The 16,598-nt window shown below is 36.8% G+C and overlaps 1 protein-coding gene across 10 annotated transcripts in view; it reads right to left on the bottom strand.

The window, feature by feature from the left end:
* The window catches only part of GNAS (GNAS complex locus), a 102,108-nt gene that overhangs the window by 34,835 nt on the left and 50,675 nt on the right, over positions 1-16,598 (bottom strand). For all 10 annotated transcript variants that reach the window (XM_075166613.1, XM_075166616.1, XM_075166614.1 and 7 more), the window contains one exon: positions 5,776-5,873. In XM_075166613.1, coding sequence (XP_075022714.1) covers positions 5,776-5,873 — 98 coding nt within the window. The remainder of the gene's footprint in view (positions 1-5,775; positions 5,874-16,598) is intronic.

The raw sequence follows: 16,598 nt of genomic DNA, 5'->3' as shown, positions 1-16,598 counted from the left end.
AAGAAAGGGCAGACACATGGAGTAGTTAGGTATAATTCAGCTACTTACATATTTGGACTCGTTTTGTTGGTAGTGACTTCACTAAAGCCATGCAAAGACAGGAGTTACCGTGCTTCCCATCATCTACAGCAACCTATTTCTGCACCTAATACCCCATTGGATTGCAGAAGAAATATAACCAGGGCTGTATTTTTTTTCTTTTTAAAATTGAAATTTAGCCTTGTTTAAAACATGATCCTCTATTCCCTCAGGCTGAGGAAGAGGAGGGAGAAGACCCTAATTCAGTTATGTCTAAGTGCTCTGGAATAAAGTAAGGTGCGTTTTATAATCAAGACTAAGGTTTACAAGTTAGATGATCTGGGTCTATTCTTTGGCTTGCCAAAGAATTCACGCAGCAGTAGGCAAGCTCATCAGTTTTAGATCAGTGAAAGGGGACATGAATATTATTCTTCCTCACAGGAATGTTTAACAATATAATTGTTAATGTCCGTAAGAAGCTCATGTATGCCAGGAATATAGGCCAGGGAAATTCCTGTCCTGTTGAATGTGAATATGCAGACATAGCTTGCAGAGCTGGAGGAGACAAGAGCAACCACTCTGCCAAAATCACATCAAGTGGAAAGAAAGTAAAAAGAAAAAAAAAGTAATAAATAATATGAATAAGAAACTAGACTAACAGTAGTACCACTGATAAATCAGCCACTATTTAAAAAGCAAATGCACTTTACTACATGTTCCATGAAGGGAACTTTGTCATGAAGTGAAACCAACATGGAAGAAAATCATTAAGTGCTCAAATCGGGGCTCTTAATTGCTCTCTACAAGTCAGCAAATGCAGAAATAAAACACACCGTAAGTCTTAATAAAAATATAAAGAATTTACAACCCATAACAAATTAGAAATTAAAAAAACAGTGCGTCCACATCTGCTGATCCTTTAGCAGCCCTGCACAGCAGTCAGCTAATAGCTGCACTCCCCGCCTTTCTTTGATAAGTATTTTAAAAACAAACATCTTAAAAAATACTTCTCATAAAACTCTTCTGGAGCAGCCTGGCACAGTTTCAAGCTATCGGAGTGACTCTGCTGGTGCTGAAGTTCGAGAAACGCGACTCCGCACCTAGCAGCCGCCTCCCCGTGCTTTCTCCTTCCCCGAAATGGCAGGCGGCAGGAGAAAAGCCGCGCGGCCGGCGGCAGGAAATAGCGTGAGAATGGGCTCCCTCATGCTACTTCCAGCCCTTCCTGATATCAGAGGGTGTGAAATGGGTTGCAAAGACTGTCTCTCACATTATTTCCTTTTCCACCCCAGCCAAAACCAGGAAGCGCCAGCTAGGAGATACGCAGAGAAAGCATAGTGTAAAATGAAGCACAAAATCAAATTGGTGGCCAAGGCTAACTAAAGCAAAAATTCAAGGATCTGGGGGCACAGCGTAATATTAGCAAGTCTAGAAAAAGCGCTAGGATGCTCATGTACCCGGGCTTTGCTTTTGATTTGCTACATAGCTAATCCAAAGACTACTGACATCAAAGCAATTTTCTTCAGGACATCCACAGACTTTGGGTCAGCCCTTACAGGATAGTGCTGGCATCCTTCATGCCCTCGTGCCACAAACAGCACATTTGTATGGGAGAGATCCTACTTACTCTGACTACTCTGTGTATTTGTGAGGCTTTAGGAACAGAGCTCCTCAAATGAAAACTGAGGTAGAAGTATTAGCAACAATAGCACTTCAAAGAGATCATGTTTGTTTGCATTTGACAGAAGGCATATATTTGACAAACAGGTCTTGGCACATTACAGTGGAAATGGCTCCTATATTCTTAATATTAAGTAATATATTCTAAATAAAATGCAATCCTGTGCCTTCAGGGAAGAAATATGAAGGATGGTAAATCATTTATTTATCACCGTTCGGGGTTTTCTATATTCTAGACTCTTCTGTGTTCTTCTGTTTATTATTAGCCAAGAGCGGTATCACACAGCAGCTTCAGCACAAACATTCGTTCCCTTCTCTATACATCCCCACAAGATGCAAGAGCAATGAAATTTGGTCTCCTCATAGATGATGCTCCCTCCTCACAGCTAAAATACATTCCTCTCAGAGAGAAACTGGTGACAACCTCACAGACCATGCTGTTCTAAAAGCAGAATTGAAACTAATTACTTAGTAAGTCCAGTTAAGAAAAGGGAAACAGCCTCCTTTCCTTTCTCTGCCTCTCAAGACTGTAAAATATGCCTAGGCAGGAAGTACAGTAAAGCTCACAGTGAGCAGAGGCAGCTACTCTTTCAAAATGAACAGGGTTCCTCCGAAGTGACATTTTCATTTAGCCAGTGAGCTTGAGGATAAAGGGCAGGATACCAGCAGGGCTCTCCAGCAGATGAGGTTACTGGCCGGGCCTCCCAGCTTCACACCTCCGAAGATCACAACTGCAGTTAAATGGAAAGCCAGGACGGTACCTGTGGCTTTTGGTAAAGTCGTCTTTTCAGAGCCAATGCAACCAGGAACTTGGTGGAGCAACAGTAATAGTGCATATTAACGTTAACTTCTTATGGGGAGACACCGAAAAATTGTAGCAAGTCAGCAGGAAGTATTGTAGTATTTAAAGTTACTGCTCAGGAGCAGATGAAAAATACCATTCCCAGACTCTAAACACCTACATTCGAGTTAGGTAGATGCAACACATTAGGTTGAGAATTATATTCGTTCCCACTTTCCTGGGTAAGGACAAGCAGCAAAAAGTGGCTTTCCCCTCGCCCTTTGTTCATCTAGGAGAGCTCCCGACTCATCAGCTAGTTCCCTTCTTTCCTCAGCACAAACTGCAAAAGTTTAAGCCTCCATCTCCCCAACACCTTTCTTTTCAAGATACTCTAGCATCCTGCAGCTATGCCGTACAGCCCTTAACTCTGAAAAGACCTGCTGTTGGACTACAGCTAAGCTGCCTACACGGAGAACCAGTTTTTATCCATGACAAGCAGAACTGTAGAAGCGGCAACGTCGAACAGAAGGGAACTAGGTAAGTCCTGGTGGCCTTCCCAGTACCTCACTGCCACCATCACACCATTAACAAAAGATGGAAATAGAGGAGGGAAAGGACTTGCGCCAGTTCGCAGAAGACAGCAGGCAGGATGCCGGGTGCTGCCGCGGCCTGCTGCCCGGGAGAGCTGCCGCACAGGCAGACCACAAGCCCTGCGATGTGCCCGCTGCCCGAGGGCAGGCGACACAGACCAGCCCCTAAACTCACTGTTCCCTGCTAAAAGACAGACAAAATTGATTTTTAAACTTTCTGCAGAATCTCCTTGCGAAGCTTCCTATATATAAACGTGTCACTTCCAAAACTGAAAAAACCTTTTTTTAAAAAATGCAGAATGTTAAATGAGCCCATACAAGACAAACTTTACACTAAGCAATTCACATTTCAAAAAATGACAGTTTAAAAAAAATTAAGAATTTTACAAACAACTATAAAAAGTTAGTTTTTGTGAACGAGAAACATTGTTTAGAATTTTAAAATAATTGACCGAACAAAGAATCCATTAATATTTAAGAATTTATTCAACTTTCAAGAGCAAGAAGGGATTTTTGGAAGCTGAACTGATCTTGAAAGAGAAAAGCCACTTTTCCCCCTTCCATTTTAAGTATGCCTTTCTTGTTTTAAACAGGAGCTTCAAAAGGGGAAAGTGTTTAGAACCCAAGACTCTTCTCTGAAAGAACTGACAACTCCAACACATTTTGCTCAACTTTCTCTTTTAAATTCTATTATCCCTAATGACAGTAACTTGCACATTCAAATTAAAATAGTCGTTACTTGATAAATCTCAACTACATTTTGTATTTTGCCTTTGCTACTTTTTTTTTTTTTTTTTGGAGTGTGCTCACCAGGTTAATATCAAGATACCAATCATGTCAGATTTTACAGGAAGTAATTTTTGTCAGGTCCCTTGAAAATTTAATACGATAAAAACAAGTTCAGAATTTCAAAGTGACGTTAACGTGCAAGCAAACATTTTGCTTTAAAAAGCTCTTACTTTGCATATTCTGTTACTAAAAACACCACCACTGCATGATCAAAAATGCCAGGAAGGACAAGAACTACCAAAACTAACAATCAGACAGCGCCTTCTGCAAGAAAATAATGCCATATACTTTACTATCAAATTGAATAAATATTAGAATTATGAAATATTTTTAGAAGGAGACAGCAATGGTATCTTAGAAAAAAAATTTGTCAGCAATGTACAAGGTTTATTTTTGGCTCAACAGCCCATGATGTAGAATTAAGTGTTCCACTAGATGGAGCAGGATGGTAAAACCATCATGAAGGCCACCCCCCTTACTGGCCCATGAAAAAGTCAATGTCCAGCAATCAGGGATGATAAGAATTTTAGCTTTCTTTTGTGCATTCAGGGCAGAACAAAATTTGTTCCTCTTCCAAAAAAGGGCAACACAAAATCCCCTCAGTGCTTAACAATATTTACTTCTTCCCGTCATAGAAGTTGACGATTAACAAATGCTAACCAGAAACAGACAACCAAACACTATCAGAAACAAAACTGGTTTTTCCCCATTTCTATCAGCTTTACACTGGAAAGACAAAATTTACTGGATAGTTGACAGAAAACGAAAATCTTGTAGTATCTTTTATTTTGTAGCAACTGAACTTGCAAAAAGATCCATGCCAAATAATCAAACATTAGTCACCTAATGCAAAAGACATCGCTACACATGAAACAAATTCACACTAGAAACAATGGCAGAACTTCAAAGAGGCTCCTAAAGACCTGGAGCTGTGCAAGTAATAGTAAAATTATCCCCCTGGTCTCTTTTCAAACATAGCTAATTGTTGATTTACCTTTAAGTCTACCTAAAGAAACAAACAAAAAAAGAACCTTACAAATTTCATTTCATCAAATGTGGTTTAAGACATGCAGCAGTAGACAAACTGCAGCCGTCCATCATCATGCGAAATGAGAAACCTGCATTTCCTTGACCCTTCTCCAAAAGAAGTAGAGAGAGTATAAACTATCAAAGAACAGTTTTAACCACTACTATTCCAAACTTAAGTCCTGCAATTCTTGAGTATACACAACAAAAATACCAGGAATGGTCACAATTATCACAAACATCTTGCCATAAAAAAGTTCTGAACCATACTATATTGTTATATGTGATAAATAACTGCAAACATGCAGCAGTTTCTCATGACAATACTAATTATCACAGTGGTATAAATAGCTGAAGAGAATGAATCATGCTCTGATATGTGCATGAAGACACACAAGCAGAAGTCTTGGTGACTGATCACAGGCTGCTGCCCATGATTGTTGCTGCCATCTCTTTGTTTTCAAATAAACAAACTGCACTAAAAACAAAAGCTACAAACATGAGCATGTTTCACACCAACGTGCCTTCCAACTCACTACAACTTGCTGCAGTATCTGAAAACGTCATTTGGAAAGGAACTGGTCTAAGTGGAAGAAGCAGGGAATGTGGTCTTTGAGACAACACAGTTGTCCACTGCATTAAGCTGTCAGCCTGTATTAAGACCATTTGAAAGCATCTGCAAGGTTTTCGATACAGATATTGTTGTCTAACTGAATGCCATTTTATCTTACCTCTCTGAATAGCTGATTACCAAGAATTCACTATGTAGCATACGCTCCTCTTCCAAGGTAAGGAAAAGTAAGCATCAGGACCATCCAAATCACTGTCATTAATATTCAATAAAAAAATGTGTATATCGCAGTCAATATCCAGGAGAATAGAAACAATACTTACTACTGTGCACAATCGATCAGTTGATACTCATTAGATCTCTCGTAGCAGGCTTTCACACCTTCGTCTTGCCAAAGTGTTTTTGTATGTTCATAAAACTCCTGAAAGAGTAAAAATAGTATTAGCAAAATGGATTATACATAAAGAGAATCAGCAAACGGTAACGTATTGTTACTGCTGTAATGAACAATAAATGGTAGCACGATTAACAAAAAACTTTAAACATTTTTTAGAACCTGCCTACAAGTTCAGTTGGCTTTCTTAGTTGTTTTGACGTTAACATTTTGTAACACTTAAAGAACTGCTTCTCAACCACTTTGATTGAGTCCAACTATATATTGAAAGGAGGGTTAACTTTTCATTAATGGCAATTCTGTTGGCATTTTTAATAAGCAATACTATTTGGCAACATTTATTCTTTAACTCATGATTCCACTGCATGTTATATTTATTTGGCTGTCAAGATTTTTTTTTCTTCAATGAAACACTACTTCTCAGTAATTCTTACATAAAGGTAGCAAATGATGATTAGGTTTTACTTGACTTTCCAAGCTAGTGAGGATCTTCGGGGACTACATAGACATCTGTATCTTACTTAACTCTGTATCCCGTAATTCTAAATATTTGCAGAATTTATTCTTTTACAGTGAAAAGGATACTGAACTACAGAAGAAATACAGTGATACAAAGCTAAATCGTGTTTTGATTGTGTCAACCTTAAAAATTTATGAGCCAAGATACGAAAGCAGACAGCCAAAAATGCAATGCTTCAGTTTTGTTGAACCTGTAACACAAGTATAAAACACAACCAGAAGCCCATTCTTTTTGCATATAAAAGATGTACTTTGGCTCCAACAGGGGCGTGTGCAATGTAATTGTATTTCTGGCTATCAGTCTAAGAACTTTGAATAGACTTAGAAAGAACAGCAGCAGCCTAGTGACTTAAATACACACACCACTGTGGGCATTACTTTCATCAATGACCGTGGATTTTTCTTGGCTATCTCTCAGAGCTTTTAAAGTATTTTGGACTAAATACTTTTATTGTGATTTTAAGTGGATCAGGTAACTTATTTCAAATCAGCTTTTTTGCATCCAGGATCTTTAAAATAGTTTCTGTATATATTCTATTTCTCCTCCCACCCCTTTTCTTTACAGTCGAAATATTTTAAAGAAAAAGAATATATTATTTTAAATCACCATTTTACTGCTTCAAGGTTCCTCCATTAACTTAGCTTTGGAATCGCTCCCTCTCTTGGGTTATCAGTCTCTCGCATTCTTTTACTATCAGGGTAGTACAAAAAAAGGGGTCACATCCAAATCTGACTTCCAAGGTCTCACTTGAAAATATCATTTTAAAAAATTCACTTTCCTACCAGAATGTTAACCAACACCTGAACTGTGCCAGAACAGTAGATGCTTTAAATGGCATCTTGAAGATGCAAAATGGCATCTTAAAGTAAATTTAGTGATACAGATTTTCAAGCCATCCTCTTTTTGGCAGGTACAAGATGCATATGTGATTGTGTGATCATACAATTGTGAATAACAGTGATGGAAACAGCCTATCAAATGTAAATTTGATCTTGCTTTTATTGCTACTGAATATTCACTAGCTGCACATAGACACAAAGATAGTAAACTACACATCTAAAAAACTCTATGGTAAAATTCTGTTCTAATTTCTTAAAGAGATTAAAAAGTTTATAGATAGTATTAGATGAATCTTTTCAGTTTGTTCCCTGCTTTTATGAACAAGAAGACAATTTCTTTCATAAATAGATAAGAAGATTTTACTTGATTTTTAGTATTTGTAGATTGTACGACCATTTGCTGTTAAAGGAAGTAAAAGATTAATCAAAATCTTAATTCCAGTCCTCAGTTTTCTTTCTCTCACTGCTGGAATTATGTTCATTGGATGCTTTCATTTTGAAGGTTTCCAATATTTTGGCAGTTGGGGGACTATCAATTATCTTCAATCTTCAACTGTATCACAGCATAGTGAGGAAAATATCTTTCCAAAGCAAAAAGGAGTAGGAAGAGAAAGTAGAGAAGGGGAATTATCTGGAATCTCACTGTATTTGAGCCAAACCCATTTTGGGGTGGCTTTATATATTTATTTTTAAAAGTAACAGTAGTCTAATACAGAACATCTTATGACTCACTCAACTTATTACTACTAAGCTGGGAAATTGAAAAATTGAATCGTCAATTGTACAAGGTTTTTTCCTGAAACAGCAGCTGGTTCAAATGGACACACACCATTTAAATTTCCCATCTAATCAAGATAACTTACACCAGACTTCAGATAGTTAATTGAACTACTTGGCAGAGATATGGTTCTAAAATAGACATCTACTTCAAACTGGGGTCAGCATCTGCCAAGCCAATTATCTCCAAATATACCCCAAAATACTTGCTTCATCCTGCATTACAGTAAGTAAACAAATAACTAGGCGAAGATAAGTTTACAGAAAATGCAATAAAACAAAGATTTTTCATCACCTACAAATGCACATTTAAAGTGAAAAGAGGCAGTGCCTTAATGAAAAAAAAGTCATAGCATAATGAAACTCTGCCACAAAAATGAGATACAAAAGCCTTCCTCACTACTGTTTCTCACTACAACTATGACATTCTGGTAGAGAACTGACATAAAGCAATTATTTCAAACAACTTATGAACTCCATCATACCTTTGGAGAAACATTTGGAGTAGTTTCTGCAATCAGACTCTTAAAATGGGATGAAAAGTAAATCCAGTTCCTGGCCCTAGCATAAACACATTGATAATAAAGAGCCTAGGATTTAGTTTAACAGAACAGTTACGTATTGTTCAGAAGAGTCCACCCTGTGTTTTACAGGCAGTTCTTAACTTCTAAGAAAATATGTGGATTATAATAATGGGATAATGATCAATGTTTGTGCCTCGTTAGGCCAAATTAGCAATAAAATACTTAATACTCCCTTTATGTCTGTCCTGCTAATCTGAACTATAACCAGCAATATTTATGCAATCTTTTCAATATGGTTATTAACTGTTCATGTGGGATGGAAAAAGAATTTAAGTCCACATTCTTTGAACTTTTCATTGGCATTTCAAAATCAGGATCTACAACAAGTAATGAGTAATAGATTATTATACTAAGACACAGTGGGTTTTTTTGGGGGTGGGTTTTTTCTGTTTCTTTTGGTCTTCTTTTGTTGTTTGTTTGTTTTCATTTTGTTTTTAAAACCGAACTACATGACTTGTAATAGCCAAATATGAAGGCCTGTTATTAATAAAGAACCTTTTGTCTTTACGCCACATCAAATACATCTTCACACATTTTGGGACTAATGCTGACCCAGCTTACACAACTGTATCACCAAAGAAAAGCTGGAACCAGGCTTACGGAGTTCCACTCTTGCTTTATAGAAGCCTACTTATACTAGTGACTGATTTTGGAATTAAGACATAGTAGCTAGTTGCAAAAAACCAGATTCTCCCTCCTCCCCAATACACCTACACTAACCACAATTCTGAAATAATATTTAAGAAAAAGAATAACATAAGAAATCCTCAGCATCCCATTTGAGTCATGGAATGTAGCCTGGGGATACTCTCAGGGAAGGCAAGTAAAACCACAAGATTTGTTACGTATTTAGGTAAAACAGGGGCTTCAGAGGCCACTAGAAAAATCAAGTTAGCAACAGGGGTGGTTTTTGTGAGTTAAATAGGTCTAATTTGTATGAGATCTCTAAAAATAATGAGTTAGGAAACAAATTAACCAAAAGTAGCAGGCAAATTTCCTGAAAAGACATAGCCAGAAAACTAGTCCTTACATGTCTGGTTCTTGTTTCCGTAACACTGATTCATTTGCTGGCACATTCTAATGTAACAGACTCTACAGCAGCATCCACACAGGTTTCTCTTGCACTATAAAATGGAACTCCTAACAAAACAGCTAAAATAAACAAATAATACTAAATAACAATTTGGTTTGAGATGACATTCCACAATAAACAGGATTTAAGTGTTAGCTTCCAAATGATCCATAGTATTTGCAAAGAAGGTCACATTATCCATTCTTGCCCTATGCGTACTTAAAAATGAAAAAAATATTCAAGTTATGTCATTTTCCATTAACAAAAAATGCTGCAGTCACACAATACACACCCAAGATCCTGTTCAAACTGTTGCTGAAGCTGTGTAAAGCAACAAAAGTCAACATAAGCGATGACAGCATGGGATCACCAAGGAAGGCGAGAAGTGAATTCTTCCTAAGAATTACGTCAAGATTGTAGCATTTATTTACCACTAGACCAGAATTTACACTTTTCAAAGTGCTAACATAACCCTAAAGAGGGATAAATCCTTGTGTAGAACACCTAGGGAAAACAATGCCAATGTAACACAAATCTGAACAGAATGAACAGGGCTTGACTTTGAATGTGTTCAGGCTGGGCAGGGGCATAGTTTGAATTCCAGGCACAATCCCTAACTAACAGGCTAAGCTTCTGTGAAACTATAAAAAACTCTGAGAAAATCCACTGTCTGGGTAAACCTTCTCTGGTCTTACTTAGATAACTGAAGTATCAAGGACCATGACTTGCTGATGGTGAGGAAGCCTCATCTCTCATCATACCAAAACACCATGATACTCAAAAAGTCATATTATGTGAAAAGAAATGTATTTCGGTATGAACGTTTTATTTATTAGACAACACTTTCTCCACCTGATGAAAGTTTCCCAATACAACGAGTCAACAGGCAACATTTGTAAATCACTTGTACTCACTTACAGGAATCTACACAGACCTCTAGAGAAAAAACCCATCAGCGGAAATCATCATGTAAAAGGGATGCTTGGAAAACAGAACTTTGTTCCAGAAAGATCTTACTGACACAATTATGGATTAGAAAAGGGGCAATGCAGAGTCTAATCAAGTTAAAAATGTACTTGTATTAGAAAATGTCAGCAAATTGAATAAATGGCAGCAGGTAAACAGTGGTTTTATTACAAGTCAAATGAGAGAAAGTGTTGAAGAACTTGGAGGTTGAGCATTTTGCTTGTTAAAAAAAAAAATCCTCAAGAGACAAACTCCAGGCCTGGGAAAAAATAAAGGAACCAAGATCAGCTTTGGAGAGGCATTCTAAAAGGATAAAATACTCGTAGAAAAATGAAAGAGAAAAACTGGACATACTGTCTACAAGGTTTTGTTCCCTCCAGATATATAAATACTCAAGAGACTTTTAAAAAATGTTTATGAAGAAATGTTTTATAGGTATTAGGATGTTGGCAGGGAAAAACATTGGCACAGTTCTTGCCACTATGACACCATGTTCACAGGAACCTTAGCATGGACATGCAACATTACCTTTTCTTTGTAAAATATAATATAGGGTGGATATGTCATTAGAACAGCTTATTTACTAATTCCAGCAAAAGTCAATGCTATTGAAAAAAAACCTTACCTACTAAAAGGTGTGTACAACCATTACACAATGTTGTGGTTAAAACCGGGATTCAATTCCTGGGCAAAGTTCACTGTCCCATGGAGTTGCACATTTCATAATAAGAGTTTTAAATAGGTCATCCACTTACAAACCTAATGATTAAAGGTCAAACCAAACCAGCTTCTAACTGTAAAACTGTATCTTGGAGGACATTTGCTTCCCAACGTGTTCAGCTTTTAAAAATAACATTGACCATTGGTTTCAAACCCCTTTACAAACCAACTCTGCAAGGTGAGGGCACATGAACTTTACTTTCATGGCAGTCAGGCAGTTCTGCTGCATTCCACTAATGAACTGCATTAGAACAAGACAAGGTCACAGGACGGCAAGGCAGCATGGTGCATTCCAAGACAAACTACACAAGTTGATTTTCTCCTTCCAGGATAAGTAAATACACGACAAACTGATTTATTTTTCATTGCTCATATCTGAAATCAAGTGATTACTATTAACTGTAAGGCGACTCAGACAAGGAACCTGATGGCATCTTGTCATTCTCCCTGGGTTTGGGCAGGGATACTAGAATGTGTTAAATTTGTCAAATCAGACAGTTTAATAAGCCACTTACTTGACTAGGGAAACATCTGCATTCCTAATGGTGTGAACAAGTGTTAATTATTGCTTGCTATTTTAGGGAAAATATGCCGATGATATCACAAAGGAAACGCATACCTACAAATAGTTGAAGATATTCTCCAGTTACTGGCACGTGTCCAGAGCTGAACACAAAACTCTTTGGGAGAGGCCAGAGTACTCAGCACTTCCCATAACTGAGTCAGAAATATTTTCAGCAAGGATTCAGTCTCATTATCAATAGTTTTTCATACTTAGAAAAGAAGAATGATGCTGAAATATTTTGGGTTTCTGCTTATGGTATCTTCACATTTCTAGTAGCACAAATTAAACTCAATATGGCTGCAAGGAATGGAGAATGAGAAGGGAATTTTATTTAAGAAGCTCCTGTGAAGTTTGAACTTTCATTTTTCCCCTTTGTTAAGAGTTTCAAAACACCACAGTATTTGAGAAATATTGTGCCAACACACAATTCCATACCCATAATCTACAAAGTGCCTTTGGTTAAAAGGCCTCACTAGCATGGTATCACACTATTTCTCTTTTATTTCTACTTTCACAAGAAGTTTAGTCGCCACAGAAGCTTAATCTGTTGATACAAGAACACTGCTCAGATTTAATCCTTTCACACAACTCCTATTTAAAGCACATCACGCTCATTAGGGAGGAAGAACTCACTTTTGTGAGAGCACTAAGATGGAAGTTGGCAGATGTGGACCCTACTCCCCATTTCATCAAGATTCCTCTGCAATTTTAAACCGAGTAATCAATGTACCTCTGCTTCTTCAGAGTATACTCATACACGGAAAGAAGGCCATTAATTAATGGATTAAACTTACTGATAGCACAAAAGTCTCACAAAGAAGTCTTCTATACCATTCCAGCTCTCTCTTGGGGCAGTAGAGGCATTTCAACCATCAGCTATTTTTGTAGACCTCTGGCTAAGGAGGAAGGTTTAATAAAACTCTGAGAAATTTCCTTTGAGCCTTAAATTAGGGTTTGGAAAATGTCTTTCATACGACGTCATTTAGTTGCTTTTTGTGTAATGAATATACAATAAACTTAAAACAAATAGTCAAATCAAATGACCTTATTACTTTATGCAGTGCTAAGAACAAATGCCATTTCAAATAATGGATTGAACCCAGGACCATACTGCAACTTTGCTGCCCCCTTTCAGGTTGGAAAGCCTATTTTTGGCAAAAAAAAATTTTGCCTATTTCTGCCAGAAACTTCCACCAACAGAAAAGGGTAAAAGATAAATAGTTCCTCCTCATTCTAAATTCAGACAAATCCCAAGGACAGATCACTAATCATCTTACAATCTTTCTGAAGAAGCAGAATCTGTATTCATAGAAGCATTCACAGACTAATAATACAAGTCTACATGAAGAAATCAAGCTCACATACACTTACAATAGATTTAATTAAAAGTTCTGTTTATTTGCTAGGATTTTTTTTAAGAGTAAAAAGCTACCCAGTTTCCTGGGAGCTTAAGAAATCTTAAATTTTACTGGAACACTGAAGAAATGTCATGTACTCTCCAAAGGCAAGTTGAAACCCCTGACAACCTGTGGTTCTCTGAACAGCAGGACTCTACCAGAAGAGATGCTCGCATTTAGAATACACGATACCCTTAACAGCCCCAGTCAGCTACGGGCACAACAGGTCTGTGGCAGAATCAAAACTCAGAGTCACACACGCAGCAAATACACAAGCAAATACCGGTGCATCCACACACCTTCATTCCCACATGAGCTCTCGCCAGCTTCCATTCGAGTTTGACAAGTGAAAGGCCTGTGCTTGTGGATCTCTCTCAAGATTTGAGACCTGACATGTTTTTAAAATTCTGTCATAACTTCATAAACTAACGGCACACTCGCTGTTCCTCTGTTCCGTGTAAAAGTCTCCCTGTTGGGAAGTCACAGATGACTGCACGTAAAAAGGTAACCTTGCACAACTTTGCCGAATACAATATATTGTATATATTGTATTGCAATAATGAAAAACAAGTCTAAATTTAGCACTGAGGGACACGTGTAAAAAGAGCCAAGAGTGTTCCAGAGAATCAAAATGTAAAATAGATCACAATATTTTTCACTTTTTTCTTTTTAGCTACTTCCATGCTTATCCAAGCTCATCCTTTACTTATCTGACATGATGTAAATTAAATTAAAATTCCAAAGTCATGATTTTTTTAGAAGCACGTTTACCATCACATTTCCAAGTCTTTGTACATTACAGAATTTTTAGGCCCAAAGGCACTTTTTGTTGTATGCCCAAAAAGCATGTCCACAGGGCAATTTGCACATTTGCGTGCTGCTTAGTCTTAACATAGACTCTCACAGAAACTCTTCTCAAGCCATAAAATACCAGGCAGGCTCACAGGTAAAATTTTATTTCATCTATGTGTACACCATTTTGTGATAGTCTGTTACGGTGATTAAAACCAGAAAATGCTTAAGAATTTCTATATTAAATTTATGCCTATTTCCTGTTTAATTCAGCTGACAGCTCTTCTATTTCAAGAGAAATTGAATTAATCTGTTCTTGCTCTTTAAGACTGCTCTGAGGAAAACAAAGAAGATGTATCAAGAGAAATTAAGTCACGATTTCTTCAAATGAATTTCTAAACGTGAACTTATGAACCTATAAATATGGTATGGTGGGAATTTACTGCATAAAAATACAAGTGCAGAATAAAGCATTAGCACTTACTTCAAATGTTAATCAAATAAATTAATAATAAAGCAAAATATAGGGTGGGTTTTTTGTACTATAAAAACAACTGCACTACAGAAAAGATGTGCAGATAATGTCATTGTCTAAAGTCCTGGATTGTAGATTCTCCAAGTTAAGGAAATACTTTATGGGATTTCAACAGAACTACGTGAACACCTCAGTGAAGGCACTGCAGAATTCAAAGGGCACATTCCTTTAATTTTGTAGCCAAAAATATTTTCACTTCATGCACAGAATATGTTTTATTTTATTGCATGTAACAAACTGAAGCATAAGAAGTAACGGCATCCCCATTTTCACTGCAGTTAGAAATTGCTGTTACTGGCAATAAAATCTGGATTACCAGAAGGTGAGACAAGAGTTGTTCCTGCAGATGCTGCCACATTTAAGAATCAAATCAGGTGTAGCAAGAAGTACCGCAGGAACCAAATCGAGAGACTAATCACTATATAGAAAAGCAATGCTAATTAGTAAAGCTGCTTAGCTCTTACATTTCATCTCATTTCTGTTCACAGAAGTCAGAAGGGAGACTGACTTTTTTTTTTTTTATTAAATACACATGTACTCATTATTTAGGCTATATTTAAAGTCAAGGTACTGTAATATTACTGTTCTTCTGAAAGACTGGCCTAAATATGTATGTAATTTTACTGAATACAGGCTTAACAATTCATGAAATTCCTCCTACAGAGATGCGCTAGTTGATAGCTTTCTACTTTCTTCAGAAAAATACATTCTCAAGCTTTTTCCTACAAATTAAAACTCGTGAAGAAAAGAAACTCTAAACCAAGGTGCAAACTAGGGGACTTAACCTGTATTTGAGGAAAAGAGGGACAATTAGACAAATCAACAAAAATACAACCTTCATTACTAGACAGCAAGATAAACCAGATTTTCTATTAAAGTAAAAATATAAACCGCTGACTTGAATTATCAAAATCAAACCTACCATGCATAATATTTAAATTGGTATTTCTCAAAGCTTCATGCTCATTAGTTGGTATCCATCAAATATGTTGATTTCCTGATACATACAGTCTGGGTGTGTTACTTTTGCTAAACAGATCAATATGGTATAAATGGATGTAAGCAATTTTATAACTTAATATGTTTTAAAATGATTTTTACTTTTTTTACTTCATCACCAGCCAGGCAATGCCACTTTCTTATTTGCTACATTTTCTTTTTGTCCATGAGCTTTGTTTTAGATGGAGACCAAAGTTCCATGTAAATGAAGAAAAACAGCATATTAACTTTATTTAGTAAGTAATTCTAGCTGGATGCATGAAGTATAGCAAAACTAAAGGCTTACCAAAAAACATTTTTTAAAAAAGAAGCTTTTTTAATGCAGCTGGTGAATTAAGTAATTGTTTCCAGTCACCACAGCATTCTGCTTTGTGGAAGCAATGAGTTTGTACTTTTCAAGGATATTTTTTCTTTTTTCCAGTTTTATTATGAAACTAACCTTTTTTTAATGTCTAATGTCAAATTACCGAATGGTATAGCAAAATAAATGGACTAGAGCAATTAATTTTTCTACAGGATGCTACAAATTGTTTCTTCACTTCAAAAAAGCCCAGGTTCCTACCTAGTCAGTGCTTTGATTTCTGGAAAACTTTAGCAGTCAAAACATATACAGCATAAATATTTTTTACTTAATTTAAATAGCTTTACACTTAGGCATAAAAAGAAAGGACTTCCCATATTAAAGTTTATTTACTATATATGCACACGCTCTTTCTAATTATATATTTTACTGAAGAATTACTTTTTTTAAAAAAAAATCAAGTTGTCCGCTGTAAATAAAAAAAGCTTTGCATGAATTATGCATCCTCCTACAGAAATCCCAAAGACTTTATTGTTTCGTCGACCAAAAGAAACAGGACAGTAGAATGCATGGTATTGAAAGTGGTTTGCACTGAATTCACCTACCAGCTGCCAACGGACACAGACACCCCTGCCTCTCAGCGCACACGTGCCAGAGTGCAAGAGCCTCTCCACCACGCGCCGTA

The sequence above is a fragment of the Calonectris borealis genome, chromosome 17, assembly GCF_964195595.1.
Source record: "Calonectris borealis chromosome 17, bCalBor7.hap1.2, whole genome shotgun sequence".
Lineage (NCBI taxonomy): Eukaryota > Metazoa > Chordata > Aves > Procellariiformes > Procellariidae > Calonectris > Calonectris borealis.
This window is presented reverse-complemented; position numbering and strand designations above follow the sequence as displayed.